Here is a 17,186-nt window from a genome sequence, read left to right as displayed (position 1 = left end):
CACCTTATATCATGGCCTTCTTCTTCTTCCATAACTGGTCACATTCAACATGTTGAAGATTTTTGCCAGTGAGTGCACAACAGAAATGAGGATGAAAATCAGCAAATTAAATCAAATAATTAAATAAAGAAAGAAATGGTATGCCATAGATGTAAGTTCATAATATATTATAATATGTAATTATCTGTACGAAGCAAAAATAAAACTGAAAAACAGTCAAATCTAGTAATGAGTAAATATATTTTATATTTCCTGGACTGTATATATATGTGAGCACAGATGTAACATGTTATTGTATTGACAATCATTTTTACATGACTTACAGATGGAGTCTGAACTCAGAACAACAAAAGATTCAGATGTCCACCAACAGATCAGTAAATTCAAAGAACAACCTTTAGACTGTACTTTAAAACAAGAAGCTGAGAAAGCAGAAGACATTGAAATACAAGCTGGGCCAGAAAACACAGCAGTGATGGAGGGGCAGCAGGTATTAACTGACACAGGTAGGATATAGTTTGCAAGTTATTTTAGATATGAATTTGAACAATTTAGAAACAGCAAAATACGGATTTTAATAAAACTAGATTTTTTTCAGTACGTTGATGTGTATTACCATACTCTGTGGTTTGATGTGTATTACCATACTCTGTGGTTTGAATGCTGACACAGCCATGCTTGAAAACGTCTCTTGTAACTATTACTTCAGGGGCTGTTTCACTGTGTGTATTCGGCAGTTGTTGTGTAGTAGTTACTAGTAGTATACACAGTGTTGTGCTTTAAATACTGACACATGCTAAACAATCATTTGCAATTGACAGAACTCAAAGCTGATGTGAAATATACATTTTGTAACTTATATATGATTTGATGATATCATTTAATATACGTATGGAAACTGTTACGGAAATCCTTACATTGCAACTGTGTTAACAATGCTGTAAGATAATTGTAATGTCATAGAAATGATGTACTGACTTTAACATTTCTACTAGAATAGTTTAAGATTTATGTATTTTCATTTGAGTAAAAACTTGTAAACTCAGCTTGTGCCACTTTAACCAAATCTACATCAGTTTGGCCAATAGAGGGGGCTAGTCAAAGTTATTTGTAGGTATTTTCGCTTGAGTAAAAAACTTGTAAACTTTGCCACTTTTAAAAACTTGTTTATCTTCTCAGGTATCCTTATACAGTGTGATGGTGAGCACGATACTGACGCACATAATTTATTGAGTGGAGAAAATACCATAACAGCATCTGGTTTATCACGGCCTCTTAATCTGTCTACCACTGGTTTGATGGACTCGGCTGTTGTTCCAGCCGTATTAGGACCTCATGGTTTGCTGACCAGTAATTTAACAGATTCTACAGTGAGCGATCACAGTGCTACTGATGGTTTGAATGTAGATGATGCAGTCATGCAGGTGAGGAGAATCTGTATTTTTGTGAAGGGTGTAGGTAAAATCTTCCGAAGTTTTCCCACCAAATTATGGCTCAATATATGGGGAAACTATGCTAGTTTTATCAGGCTTTGAATTCCCCCTCATGTTACTGAAGTTTCCAACACTTAGCTAAAACACTGAGAACAATAGGAGCATAGAGCAGGTGGACAGACATTACAATTTGATATTATACCACCTGCAAGCCCAAGTTGTGTGCATTCTGACAGAAAAACATTATATTCTGTACGTTATACACATCTATGTCAGTGGTAGTGCAGTGTTATAGATATGTTTGACCATTTTGCATTCATGGGAACACTGAAGACCAGCTCCTGAATACACATATCCCTCATTCGACCAGCTTTACGTATGGTGCCCAAGTTCACACTGGGAATAACTTTGTCTCTGTGCAGAGAATATACATGATATAAAGCCCTTTTCCCTAAGTGACGGCTGACGTCTTGCAAATACGCCAAATTCAACAACATGCTGGTTAGACTGTAAGATACATCATGATGTTTCGCCCTCACCAGCCTCCTCTCAGTGTTAGGGGTTGCCTGATGTTTGAGGGTGCCCCGCCATGGCGTACCTTACAGACTACCTGCTGGTTAAATTGGGATAGATATGGGCATACATGAATTGACTATAAAAAGTGTGACCACTAGCACATGATGACCCCTGAACTTTAAAATAGTTCCTGCTAGTAGACCTATGTGAAACGAATAATAAAATATGTGAACAGGCAAATATGCCATGGTCTTCATCATTTAAAGCTATTCTGCATTTTCTATATCTACATTGACTCAGATACCTACTTTCTTTCAAATTTTTGAAAAAAAATATAGGATTGTCATAAAAGGTACAGATATTTGTATAATATTTATTCTGTTTTTTGTGTCTGTATGTTTTTCTATTTTTATGGGACATTTTGATGGCCTGAAATGAAGAAAATGAATTTCTTTTTCTCTATACATGTACTAGTTTCCTACTACTACTCAAGAAGACCAGAGTTCATCTCCCATCACACAGTCACCTCAACCTATTTATGCTAAAACAATATTTCACACTGATGGACATAGTATAGCTTTAGATGACAAATCACCAGATAGTCTAACAATTGATACTCAACAGCAACAACAACAACAGCAGCAGCAGCAGCAGCAACAACAACAACAACTACAACAACAGATGGAACAGCAAGAACTCCCTGAACTACTCGAATGTAAATGGCTGAAATGTTTCCAGAAATTTACTCTTCTTGAAGACCTTGTCAATCATGTAAATGATTACCATATACGACCTGAAAAGGATGTTGAGTATTGTTGTCGTTGGGAAGGTTGTCCAAGGAAGGGTAAAGGATTTAATGCAAGGTGAGACACTATCGTGCGAAATGAGGACAAGAAATATAGGTCTCCATGAATCTTAATTGGCTGATTTGCATATTTTGATATACACTATGAATTCAGAGTATCTAATCTACATATTTGGCATGCCATGTATCTTACAAAGAAATAATGTTCTCTAGGCATCTTAAGTGGCTGATTTGCATATCTTGTATGCACTATAAATATGCAGAGTAGCTAATCTGCATATTTTGTATAGTTCATTTGTCTTCTTGTATTGTTGTATCGCAAATATCATGGTACAAAGGTATCAAGTTTAATAATGAATGAACACAGATATACACTTATTAATGCTTTGCATGTACCTAAAGAGATATACATTTGTTATAGACTTGTTAGATTCCTGAGTGTATTATCAGAGCAGTTACAGTTTTATAATTGTCCAGTGAAATAAAGGACAGGGAGATATCGCAATGTTATAAACACCATGATTACATACATTAAGCATTTATTTTTTACCTCCAGAGTTACAGCATAGGCTTGGTGGAGGGTCTATGGTTACAGATAAAAGTTGAGGTGATGAATATATGTAAAGAGAAACAAAGATAGGACATTTTATTTGATGTATTCTATCATGCCTGTGAGTCTGAGTCAAGACATATTATTAATAACATGTCTATCACTATGTTTTATTTACAGGTATAAAATGTTAATTCATGTACGAACACATACAAACGAAAAACCTCATCGATGTCCAGAGTGTAATAAATGTTTTTCTAGGCTAGAAAATTTGAAAATTCATACCCGCTCACACACAGGTGGGTGCCTTAATGATATTTTAATAATTACTTGGTGCAGCATTATTTAGTATTTACTGAAGCACAGTCATTGCTCAGCAGTTATTTTGATTTCTTTTAAACCTGCACTGGTTGTAACTGGGCTATTATTTTTGATCAGAAAACCACAATATATTCACTGAATATTGTTAAAATACCAATAATTAGACATTGTACATGTCAATTAGTGGTCTGTTTATCTATATAAGTATTGATAAATTGAAATTATGATTCATTGGTACTGATTTTTGGTTGAGGACCCAAAAATTGATTTGATTGGATACATTGCATCATACTATGTGTACTACTACTACTACTACTACTACTACTACTACTACTACTACTACTACTACTACTACTACTACTACACAAAAATGTTTACACACAGGTGATTCAATACTGTTCTGAATGTACAAATTTATTTACAAACAATTCATTCAGCTAACAAACAGTTTATAAAAAATGTTCGAGTTGAAGCTGGTGTAGCTTTGAATAGTGACTTCATATTCTTGTCACTGAAACATACTCTAAGTTTCACTGTAATTTGGAGATCTATAGCATCACATATAGGCAGATTAGAGAGTGTTTAGATGATATGATTTGGGTGCACTGAAATTTAGGAATGTAGAAAAACAACACATACGTAAAAGTGTCATAAATATGATATAATATATACATGCATTACCTTCATTTATTTTCAAAGTAGTTACCTTGAAAATGAAAATCTTAAAATTGTTATTGTTATTTTGTTCAAGAAACCTCAAACCCATTCTCCATTAAAAGTCAGTAAAAAACAATCATTTTAGAATCCAACTTAGCTGCTGAATACAGGTCAAAATTATATCATTTTAGAATCCAACATGGCTGCTGAATACAGGTCAAAATTGTGTCATTTTAGAATCCAACATGGCTGCTGAATACAGGTCAAAATTGTGTCATTTTAGAATCCAATATGGCTGCTGAATACAGGTCAAAATTATATCATTTTAGAATCCAACATGGCTGCTGAATACAGGTCAATGTTATATCATTGTAGAATCCAATATGGCTGCTGAATACAGGTCAAAATTGTGTCATTTTAGAATCCAACATGGCTGCTGAATACAGGTCAAAATTGTGTCATTTTAGAATCCAATATGGCTGCTGAATACAGGTCAAAATTGTGTCATTTTAGAATCCAATATGGCTGCTGAATACAGGTCAAAATTGTGTCATTTTAGAATCCAACATGGCTGCTGAATACAGGTCAAAATTGTGTCATTTTAGAATCCAACATGGCTGCTGAATACAGGTCAAAATTATGTCATTTTAGAATCCAACATGGCTGCTGAATACAGGTCAAAATTGTGTCATTTTAGAATCCAATATGGCTGCTGAATACAGGTCAAAATTGTGTCATTTTAGAATCCAACATGGCTGCTGAATACAGGTCAAAATTGTGTCATTTTAGAATCCAACATGGCTGCTGAATACAGGTCAAAATTGTGTCATTTTAGAATCCAACATGGCTGCTGAATACAGGTCAAAATTATGTCATTTTAGAATCCAACATGGCTGCTGAATACAGGTCAAAATTGTGTCATTTTAGAATCCAATATGGCTGCTGAATACAGGTCAAAATTGTGTCATTTTAGAATCCAACATGGCTGCTGAATACAGGTCAAAATTGTGTCATTTTAGAATCCAACATGGCTGCTGAATACAGGTCAAAATTATATCATTTTAGAATCCAATATGGCTGCTGAATACAGGTCAAAATTGTGTCATTTTAGAATCCAACATGGCTGCTGAATACAGGTCAAAATTGTGTCATTTTAGAATCCAACATGGCTGCTGAATACAGGTCAAAATTGTGTCATTTTAGAATCCAACATGGCTGCTGAATACAGGTCAAAATTATGTCATTTTAGAATCCAACATGGCTGCTGAATACAGGTCAATGTTATATCATTTTAGAATCCAACATGGCTGCTGAATACAGGTCAAAATTATATCATTTTAGAATCCAATATGGCTGCTGAGTACAGGTCAAAGTTATGTTATTTTAGAATCCAATATAAAAGATTGACAATTTCCTTGAAAACAAGATGATGAACACCAAAAGTTCAGAAGGACCAGGAATAAGCTTTCACATGGCAAAGTTTGAAGAAATGTTCATTTTTCAGGAAAAATGATCCCAAGGTGTGTTTCACCTTGAATAGAGCTGTTTATTACTTCTTCCTTATTTGTTCTGATTTGTGACATCTGATTCATTCTTTTCAGGTGAGAAGCCTTATATTTGTCCAGTAGAAGGATGTGGCAAGAGATATTCTAATTCTAGTGATCGTTTTAAACATACAAGGACTCACTTTGTAGAGAAACCGTACTACTGCAAAGTTGTTGGTTGCAATAAAAGGTATACAGATCCTAGCTCTCTCAGAAAACATATAAAAACACATGGACATTATGTGAGTCGAGATCAACAACAACAACAACAACAGCCTCCACAAGAACTCCAACAGCAACTACAACAACAAAGTGAACTGCAACAAAAACCAACATCTGTTGTTACCACACAAGTTGCAAGCTCATCACATGGAGTTATCACTGGTACAAGTACTGCAGCTGTGACTACAAACACTGCAGCACTTACTTTACCCACTACCCTATCAACTGCACTGCAACCAAATGCAGTCACTGCATCATTCACAGATGGCGTGGCAGTGTATCCAGTAATAGGTGCACCAGGTGGAGTGATGATACTTCAAGCTGTGCCAACAAGCCTGCAAGCACCTATTTTGCCAATTCATCTAGCATCAAACCCCCTCCTGTCATCAACAATAGTGACTGCTCCGATTACAACAACAAGTATACCCACATGTACAGATAGCATCATCACGACATCTGCCATCACTAGCAAAGTTATTATTACAGACAATAAATCAGAGAATTCAACAGACCTATCACTGCCAACCATGACAGTCACATCGGATCAAATAGTTTCAGAAACCATGGCAACTGCGGGAGATAGTGGCAGTGTGGCTACACATAGTTGAAGTCATTTTTAAGATTTTCTATAACTATTGATAAAAGATGTACAAATATAATATAATTGTCCACTTATCCTATAAAAATAGAGAAGTGAATTGTATGAGTCACTACATAACTTTGTTTGCTTAGATATGTGGCATTACTAATTGAAATACAGCTAAATATTAAGCTGTATTTTTTGCATATAATTTGCATATTCTTAGCTGATATAAATAAGTAACGCTACAACATGTATTCTTTCTGTGTATGAAGCATGTACGGATTGATGATCAGCACCCAGTGCAGATATTGGAAGGGGGGGGGGGGGTAACCTGTCTACAGACAACTCTGGTATACATATCACTGTATACATGATATCAATTAGTGTTGGGGAACAGTTTTATTGAAGGTAATAAGCACTTAGGAGTCAAAACAAAAAACAGCTTGAATCTTTGACTGCTAAATGGAAAGCCAAGGCAGGAAGTAAACTTTAAGACATTTTTGTAAACTTTGGGTTGTGGAGAGTCATTCCATGATTATACATCGCTTACATTACACAAAACACCGAGTTGAAACTTATTCATTGTTCAGTTCAGGTTCTTTCCATGGACAAGCATTGTATAATTATCCATGAAAGATTTATTTTATTTGGAGTTAATAAGCGCTTACAAGTCATGATTATTTATTGGCAGGTGGTGTTCCCCTTTAATAAAGTTTCCATACAAGTACCGGATTTAATTGAATTCAACAATCTAATATCAAAAACTAAATGTTGAATATTTGCACATGACTAGTATATACATAATTATATTATTTACTTTACAGCTTCCAGCAGCACCAGTGTGTACTTCATAGGAGAATAGATAGCATTCTAAAATATACCTCTAATTTTCATTAAAGCAATCCCTTAATGTTTTCATGTGAACATGCCTCAATATGTCAGTACATGACTTTCCTGTGTTTATTGGGATTTCATACTGGAATAATTGTCAAACAGACCATTCCCCATTTTCTGCCACCACATTTTAGGTGCTAATGTTAAATTATTTGAATACTTATTGATGTAATCATTTGTACAGGAAATTGCCTCAAAACTGTTCGACACATTCTTCAGATATTGGATATAAACTTTTACTTCAGAGACAGGAGAATACGAAAGTTTAGAAATGGTAGATTCTCATTTATTGTCATATGTACCATAACTCTGTTTCTTTCAATAAGACTGTTGAAATACACGAACTTAAAGTGGCACAAGTGTAGTTTTAAACGTTTTGGTCAGTGTGAAAATACATACATACTACCTTGATTGCACTATTCTAGTATTAATGTTAAAGGGACAATAGCTGCAACTAGAGTATTATTTTTTCAGGCAGTTAACATTCACATTCACTAAAAATTTGTTATATGTATAATAAATTACGTCATCGGATCGTTTATAAGTTATATCTTTATATCTGTTTTGTGTTCACTTAATTGCAAGTAGTGGCCAAGTACACTTCATGAAATAGATAGTCTAGTTCCAATACGATCCATGCTACGATTTACTTTATGTTTATCTTCACACATCACGTCTAGTCTAAATGTCATTACTCTAGCACAGAAATCTGTGCTTCCCTGACAGCGTTCATGTAAACATGATGTTTTCGCGTCCCCATGTGATTTTAGAGTATTATTGAGCAATTGTTTGAATTACAACAGCCTGTCAATTTGTAATGGATTGCTACTGACATAACGCTTTACGCTTGACTCAGCATGGGGTCTAGCCACATTTAACAGCTTCGACATTCACTAGATGTGTGAAGATAAATGTAGTGTAAATCATAACGCGGATCATATTGGAACTAGACTATGAAATAGAATACCATTTAGTTGTGCAGCAAACATTACACCCAAGACATACAAACTCAGCTTGTGCCACTTTAACTTTTTCTTTGAGAGACTGATGAAGAGAACAAAATTTTAGAAATGCTATGTTCTCCTTTATTGATACAGTATAGATTCTATATATGGAATAGATTCTACATATTACATAATATACTTATATTGTTAAAAATCGATGTATCATAACTTCACATCTTTCATTAACTTTTACAAAAACTGAAAATGCTCCTTGTCCAATGCAATTTTATGTTGATATAAAAAAGTCCAAGACTGTGCAAAAAGAGAAATAAGTTTATTTAAAAACAGTGTTTTGTTGTTTTGTTCTTTTAGATTTTACTTTGTCAACGATTGCCAATTATATGACTGGATTAAGAAAGATGAAGAGATATTGTTGCCCTTTTGAAGGGAGAACTTATAAATTTTTTGTCAGTGTATATATATTATATTGTATGTTACAGCAAACCATTGCGTACACTAATCAGGTGATCAAAAATCGTGGTTTACTAAGATAGACACAAACTGAAACACATTGTTGTCTGATGTGGTAGATTTCACAAGTGGGTGATAGTAATACCTCAAGATAGTGTAAATATTGGAAGTGCCCCAAAAAATGTACACTGCAAGATCATAACAGAAACACCACCCTCCTGTGAATATAATTATTAAAACTAACATCCATTCAATGGCTTATATCAACTTTAGTTTTAGTGTGTGCCTATCTTAGTAAAACGAAGCTTTGATTGCCAGAGTGGTAATAAATATACCTTTAAACAGTTTGTGCTAAGTGATTATTGATAAAGAAAGCATTATTTTTTAACTCATGTTCACTCCAGAATATTTGATTTCTTTTGTATACAGCAGATTCTGTTATATTCCATAGGAGTACTGTCGTGCTTTATTGTATCAAAAAATTATTTTGATTTCATACAATGAGGAATTATATTTTTACCCAAAAGCAGCCTATGAATATTAACATGTTGTAATTGTGTTGTGCCAAAATATTGAAGTTTTTGTGTTAAATGTTTTATTTTGTTTTTGATTCAAGTGAAGAAAAAATAAGAAAAAAAACTATATTTATCTTAATCATAGTATATATGTATTCGTAGGGTTTTGTCTTCAACAATGTTTTATGTGTGTATGTGTGACTGAGTTTGTTTTAATGAAATTGAAACATTAATTGTCATATTTCAATAACTATATTGATTACAATATGCCTAGATTATATTTACTGTTATGATATTGATATTACTGTACAGTGCAATTTTGTACACTTTTGTTATCCAGCATATTTTCCCTGCAGTCAAGTAGAAATTAATATCTACACCTTTCATAGTCTTTGTATAATCAGACATCTCGCCTGGAAGCCAATATGCCATTTCCAGGGTAGGATTGTATTTTTTTGTACTAGCTTTCATAAACTCTCCAGGATGGAACATGTTATATATGGTTGTACATGGATGCAGGGCACTGAACTTGATAGCAGCATGGTCATGGCCAATTCACAATCATACAATGAGCTATAATCAAAGAGAACTCTTTATGAACCCTGACATGAAATGAAATGAAAGTTAGTTTGAATTTACCACTAATCTAGACATTATGTTTTAGTAGAATTGCAATATAACTCAGCTATACAGTATAGGACTCAGTATTTCAACAGTTGATACTTAGTATCTAGTAAGTAACAATAGTTACTTTTGTAATATCAATATTTATCCTTGCAAACTTTACATCTGCCTGTACTACACCTCAGTGGGCTTTTTCAAAAAGTCTGAACTAAGTATGGGCTGTGTTTCATTGCTCTTTTGCTTGGGTGAAAATATGTTCACAAAACTTTGAGTACGTAACTTTTCTAGTACTGGTAAAATGTTAATGTCAATACCTAATATTATTAATCTTTACGGCTAGGATATGGGTTTTGTGGACTGAGATTATACAGTGGAAGGGCCTATAGGAGGGCCCATAAGCAATACTACTGAGGGCCGCAAACCCCATATCTGGGCCATAAAGGTTTTATCATATACCCTTTGTAGTGGCACGGAAACATCATTTGAAGCCCATAATCACATAAATTGGCAGTGATATATGATTTTATTCACAGAAACGTCATAATAGTGAAGAAATTAACAAAACCAAATCACTGAGTGAATGGATATCAATGAGCATGCCATTTGCCATAATTGGGCAAAGTGTGCCAGGCTGTGATGCAGGAAATTATTGCCAGGGTTCAATGCACGTGCTCTCCATTGAATACATTGGAATACTGGGTATTAAATAAGACCTAGTATGGCACTATAGATTGTCTTCTTGCACTGTAAGGACAGATACTGATATAACAAGGGTTAATCTCATTACCATTTTGATATATATATATATATTCTAATTTGTTTTCATAAAATCATTTGTGTCATGCTTAAATGCTTTCAGTAAATGTGATGTACATGTTACCTCTTAATATGTAACAAAATTTATCCCCTAAAATGTAGAGACACAGCTTATGCCCTAGCTGTTAATAACTAAACTTAATAGTCTATGAGTTGACCAACATGTTAACAAACCTCTGCGGTAAGAAGCGTTATGTTGAACACAGATTTCCAGTTTGAGTGTATTGACAGCATGGACTTCAGGGTAGGGAGGTACATTCTGTATGGACAGCATGGACTTCAGGGTAGGGAGGTACATTCTGTATGGACAGCATGGACTTCAAGGTAGGGAGGTACATTCTGTATGGACAGCATGGACTTCAGGGTAGGGAGGTAAATTCTGTATGGACAGCATGGACTTCAGGGTAGGGAGGTACATTCTGTATGGACAGCATGGACTTCAGGGTGGGGAGGTACATTCTGTATTGACAGCATGGACTTCTGGGTAGGGAGGTACATTCTGTATTGACAGCATGGACTTCAGGGTAGGGAGGTACATTCTGTATGGACAGCGTGGACTTCAGGGTAGGGAGGTACATTCTGTATTGACTATATATTGCTAGGTTAGCCACAGGGCCATGCAAGCATGTTAGTGATAATTTGATTTGACTAATTTGATTTAATTTGATTGTACACCTAATAAATATGTGATTACATGTTTATTTGGTGTGATAATCTCCCAAAATTTGAGGCTGAAGGTAAATTGTTAGTGTGACTGACGCCTTGATGAATTTTTATTATTTAGTCAAATTCTTTCAAAACTAGCAATTTCTTTAGTTTTTGGTTGGACTTTCCAAGAAATGTCTTCATAAGAAATAATACAAGATTTTGTAAAGTAATGTAATTTTGGTCAAAAAGCTCTCCTTTGAAAACTTGTGTGATATTCCATACCAACTATAATATCGGCCATACCAACAATAAAGTAACTTTGACTCAGTAGTCAGTAGTGCCACAGTGTTATTTATGATATTGCGGTGGTGCTAATATCACTAAGCATGTTCTTAGAGATAGTATAGAAATCAATCAAGCAAAGGTCCAAAATTATTATTATTCAATCAGCATTGTTCACAAGTTCAATCCTGGAATGTTTAAGTATGTCTAACTAAGGCTAATTCTTGTCAAGCAGACACAGTAGTTGAACTGTTGTATAGTATCAATTACTGAATTTCAGAAGAAAACTTTGAAATTTGCTGGTTTAATACGTTGTGATTCTTATATTTTCCTTTCCTGTAGGAAATTTATTGGTCAGATAAATGTAGGCCTATTACTGAGACAGTTAAAGCCTTGTAAACTGTTGTAAATGACAACAGAAAACAATTACAAACATTTGTTATGTTTAGACTTCTGAAAAAGTGTAAGAAGTATCATTGACAGTGCTCATTAGTTTGTGTGTGGGGATCATACTCAGTTCTCCAATGAAATGAATTTTGTGTAAATTTTTTGTTGAATGTATGAAAAAAAGAACAAGCCAATAAGTATACATTAATAAATCATTATTTACACTGAACCTTTCTACTTTGTAGTAAGTTGTATGTCAAATGGTAGTAATGAATGAAATATGGTTTGATATAATGAACACGACACACACACACACCCACACACATGACACACACCACACACACACACATACATACATATACATACATACATACATATACATACATACATACACACACACATACATACACACACACATACATACACACACACATACATACATACATACATACATACACCCCCCACCACACACACACACATACATACATACATACACACACATACATACATACATACATACACCCCCCCACCACACATACACACACACATATACATACATACATACACACCCCCCCCCCCCCACCACACACACACACACACACACACACTGGTCTAGATATGAAATCCAGACTTAGTATAAATTGAACATAAACTTTATTGTTTATTTATTCATTTTCTTACTAAAAACACACCTTGTTGTACAATACATGTATATACAACACAAATACCTGTTGTATTATTGACACTGCTTTAACACTGGAGATGGAATGCACTGTAGACAGGCTATACACACCTATAGTGAAAGTTGTTATTCACTTGGGATACGTATTCAAAACATGTATTTTTTCTCTCCTAAATGAAATCCTACTGTAAATGTATATTAAACGATGATATTTCAACTGAATTAGGTCCAATAGAACAGTCTCAGCAGTTTTCAACATATATGAAGTTCCTTGAAGATTTGTCTAAAAGTATTCAAGAATTTATGCATGCTAATTATCCGTGAACACATACACTCTGAATGCTAATTATCCGTGAACAAACACTCTGAATGTTGTAGATATGAACATAACAAATTTCCATATTGCAACTAACAAAAAATGGAAACGACCAATCTGAGAAATTCACTACAACCACACTATTTTATTCTGTAATGTAACATGGTCATTATCTACATTACATATTTATAGGTGGTATTAATATTGTACATGTGCAATAATGTTGTCTGGAGTTGTTCCAATGTTCACAATTTCACACACACACACACACACACACACACACCCCCCCCCCCACCCTGAAATATTCACAAGTATCACACACTTTGATATTATAAATATAGGGAAGGATAGCCATACAGTTTGTTAATGTTATTCATACAATGTGACCTAATAGAAGTAAGAGACTATGAAAATCACATGACCTAATCACATGGCCAAGTCACATGACCCAATCACATGACTTAATGAAATAAGAAACAGGAAATTATTGCTCTTTGGTGTTGAGTCCTATATTCTTGTTCATCAAAGCTGTATTTGTATGCCTAAACTTAGTTTCAATATTTTTTCTTTCATTCCCCTTGCCAATAAGCCATAATTATTTTGCATGACAAAAACATATTCTTAATAAAATATACCCATTGAAATGTACAAATAATATCATATATGTTGTCATGACTTGGATTCTGTCTCTGACTTTTCTTGTTCTCCTTCTTTGATTGCTCTTTTTAACTTGATTTCTTCCCTGTTCTTGAATTCTTCATCAATTCTTTCTTTGGCTCTGACAACCTGGACAACACAAAGACAACATAAAAGTTAAAGGCCGGGTCTTCATTAAGGATTACACTCTCAGTGTGATGTCTAGTAACTCTATAGAAAAAGTTGGTTCACAACAAAGAATGATTCCATGTAATCGTATTGGCTCCACTAATGAGACTATACTAATGTGGGAACCTGGGATTGAAACTCTGGCCTTCAAATGATGTACAATATTCCATACTCTGGAGGTTATGGCACGTTCAGTGAATTTCTCATTGTCTTGAATGACTGCATATACCCACATCATTATACAGCTTCAGTTACAGCTAAATCTTCATGTCAATATTTTCATACTGAAAACTACAAATCATTAATCAAGAAAAAAATTGACAACTTTGATTTGTTAGAGTAATCATTGACTTTAGGCTCTACAAACAGTCAAGAGTTGTGCTAAGATACCTCTCAAGATAGGATAGAAGTGGTGTATACTTGTATGTATAATTATAACATAAACACTGGAGTTGCTGAAGTACTTGTGACTACCTACAAGCTAGACTATATTTAAAGTCTACCAGTGACCAACACCATTACAGATTGGGGTGGGATGGGGGTGGGGGTGGACAGGTATCTTTCAGACAAAAGCTAAAACTCACTTTGGTCAACACCATTACAGATTGTGGGGGTGGACAGGTATGAGACAAAAGCTAAAACTCACTTTGGTCAACACCATTACAGATTGTGGGGGGTGGACAGGTATCATTCAGACAGCTAAAACTCACTTTGGTCAACACCATTACAGATTGGAGGTGGGGTGGGGGTGGACAGGTATCATTCAGACAAAATCTAAAACTCACTTTGGTCAACACCATTACAGATTGTGGGGTGGACAGGTATCATTCAGACAAAAGCTAAAACTCACCTTAGACTGAATATAAAATGACCCTCCTTTAGACTTTTCATTGACTTTAAATAAATGATCATAGTTGCTATTAACTTCCTCCACTTTTAATTCTGGTGATATATTCAAAATTTGTTGTGCTTCCTGTTGGGGCAAAATTTCATTGTTAATGACAACGATAATAATATCTGAAATATTATGACCGTTCTAAATCTACACATAATATGTTGTTACTGATGTCATGTGCATAATTACAGTTACCATAGTAACTGTGCATGTGTGATGATATGGACATCTTGGTTGATATTAATACATGTAATGGTCTATAAATATTTTTCATTTGGCACTTTTCTTGTGAAAAACCAACAATGTGAGGTAGTTTCTATACCTGGACTTTGACAAGCAGTAATTTATCAACTCAAAAGTCATTCTTTGGAAAATATTTCCTCCTTTAGCTCATAGACAGCCTGCTGCATGAAGTGCAAAACAGTCAAATAATCTGTTTGTGAGGCAGTAATGTGTAATACTACACTTTCAGATAAAGTTAATTCTAAGGGATGACATGCACATGTACATCCTGATTTGTAATACATATATGTAAAAATCTCATAAATCTAAGATTAGGCTACTCACCTGTAATGTCATACCCATGATGCTATCTGTTGCAGCAGCTTTTTTACCTTGTTGACCACCCCCTGCTCTCTTAGCAGCTGCTTGACTGGCTGTAATGTTAGATACATATAAATAATGTCAACCATTTCACATCTAATCTTATGTCCAAAATCCATCCCATTATTAAAGGTATAATAGAGATGTTTACGAAGACTTTCAGTATCACTTTAGTCCTGCTTGTAGATGGAGAGTTCATTCTGATTCCAAGTTCTGATTGTTGTCCTGTTAACAGTCAGAATGGAGTCCTGTGATCAATTTGTAAGCTTTATCATTTATGTGTTGTTGTTGTTTTCGCTCAGTGTGATTTCTGTTTGTGTTCTTACCTGCCACTTCTTGTTTGACAGCTCTGGCAAATGCTCTAGCCACAACCTGTCCTCCCAGTACTACTATCTGTGCTATGTACTTTGCCTGCAAACAAATAATAGAAATTAATTTTTCTTTGAAGTTTTTCTATAGAAACCTTGTAAGTTTGTATATAACAGGTACATACAAAGTTACCCCATTCCCTTCCAAAGAAATTTTTGCTGAAATTTTTTTCACGTTTTCAAATCTTAATGATTTGCTTGACAACAAAAATCATTTTATGCAAAAATTATACTAGTAATTTATAACCACTTTCTGCTGAATGTTGTATTGAACTATCAAAGTATTAGAAGGACATTATCCAATGGATTCAATATATATATTAACACACAATAATCATTTATATTTTTCAATTGCAATTATAAATTTATATGCAAACTACAGTACAGTAAGATTAGATCGGTTCTTACTTTGTTACAACATTCCTGGATTGACATTACATTTTTCGATGGAATTTGACTTTCTAGGTTCATTTTTTGGACAAACAACACTACATATGATTAGTAGCATAAAGATCCTTTCATTGAAGAAAGTTTGTACAAATACATTATAAGAAATACGATAATGATATTGAAGTTTGCAGTACAAACTGAACAGTTGTGTGAACTTGTACAAAGACATAGAAGATAGCCAAATTGTTTAGTATTCACAGCTGAGTGAGGATTTTGACTTCAAAATTTACTACTACAAGCAGCATATGTCTCCCCAAATACATCCATGATTATAATATATACAATAACCCCTATGACGATATACATGTGTTATGTTATATACATTGGGGTCATGTATGCACTACTGTAGTGTAGTAATAGTAATGTACAATCGATACGACAAATTGTGATAAAGTTTATCGTGCAGTCCATCGTGAATAAATCGCGATCGCGACACAATAAACATGGTCTACGTTTACCCTGACCATCGGCATGTGTGTACTCTGACTTCTCAAGCCTTACCATGACAAAAGTTTTTTCCCTTTCTTTATCCGTTGACGAAATATATTTAGCCGGCTACGTGAGTGTCGACTGCATGCTCATACACAATATGGCTTCATGATTACATCAGCGTCTGAACACCAATGTACATAAGACACATTTTGATTGGTCAGACAGCTTGACGAACGGCAGTATTTGCAAATATAAACCAATCAGCATTCGTTTTACGATGCAGACCGTACCATTAATTTGGTGCATCTGATTGTGAACTAAAGGGATAAAAGGAAATTAAGTGATAATCTGATTGTGTATAACATTAGCATTTTGGAACTAAAATTAATACCAAACGATAAAG

The 17,186-nt window shown here is 34.4% G+C and overlaps 2 protein-coding genes across 2 annotated transcripts; one reads left to right on the top strand and one right to left on the bottom strand.

The window, feature by feature from the left end:
• The first annotated feature begins 1,298 nt into the window (after positions 1–1,298).
• Positions 1,299–6,689, top strand: LOC144439423 (uncharacterized). The gene is made up of 4 exons (XM_078128711.1): positions 1,299–1,424; positions 2,424–2,812; positions 3,485–3,603; positions 5,884–6,689. The coding sequence occupies exons 1-4, from the start codon at positions 1,299–1,301 to the stop codon at positions 6,654–6,656; spliced, it is 1,407 nt and encodes a 468-aa protein (XP_077984837.1). The 3' UTR covers positions 6,657–6,689.
• Positions 6,690–13,533: 6,844 nt separating this feature from the next.
• LOC144439058 (mitochondrial import inner membrane translocase subunit Tim16-like) lies at positions 13,534–16,968 on the bottom strand. Its single transcript, XM_078128306.1, has 5 exons — positions 16,853–16,968; positions 15,860–15,944; positions 15,498–15,586; positions 14,886–15,008; positions 13,534–13,996 (listed from the first exon to the last, which is right to left on the bottom strand). The coding sequence occupies exons 1-5, from the start codon at positions 16,853–16,855 to the stop codon at positions 13,880–13,882; spliced, it is 417 nt and encodes a 138-aa protein (XP_077984432.1). The 5' UTR covers positions 16,856–16,968; the 3' UTR covers positions 13,534–13,879.
• Between the last annotated feature and the right edge of the window lie 218 nt (positions 16,969–17,186).

Source organism: Glandiceps talaboti, chromosome 8 (assembly GCF_964340395.1).
Source record: "Glandiceps talaboti chromosome 8, keGlaTala1.1, whole genome shotgun sequence".
NCBI classification, from domain to species: Eukaryota; Metazoa; Hemichordata; class Enteropneusta; family Spengelidae; genus Glandiceps; species Glandiceps talaboti.
Note: the sequence above shows the minus strand (reverse complement) of the source record. Positions and strands in the feature narration are given on the sequence as shown.

Coding starts and splice junctions, on each gene's coding strand:
- LOC144439423 (XM_078128711.1), top strand. CDS start 1,299: ATGGACTCGGCTGTTGTTCCAGCCGTATTAGGACCTCATGGTTTGCTG. Junction 1,425..2,423: donor TAGATGATGCAGTCATGCAG/GTGAGGAGAATC, acceptor TACATGTACTAG/TTTCCTACTACTACTCAAGA. Junction 3,604..5,883: donor TCATACCCGCTCACACACAG/GTGGGTGCCTTA, acceptor CATTCTTTTCAG/GTGAGAAGCCTTATATTTGT.
- LOC144439058 (XM_078128306.1), bottom strand. Junction 15,009..15,497: donor TCATGGGTATGACATTACAG/GTGAGTAGCCTA, acceptor TTGCCCCAACAG/GAAGCACAACAAATTTTGAA. Junction 13,997..14,885: donor CATTTTATATTCAGTCTAAG/GTGAGTTTTAGC, acceptor TGTGTTGTCCAG/GTTGTCAGAGCCAAAGAAAG.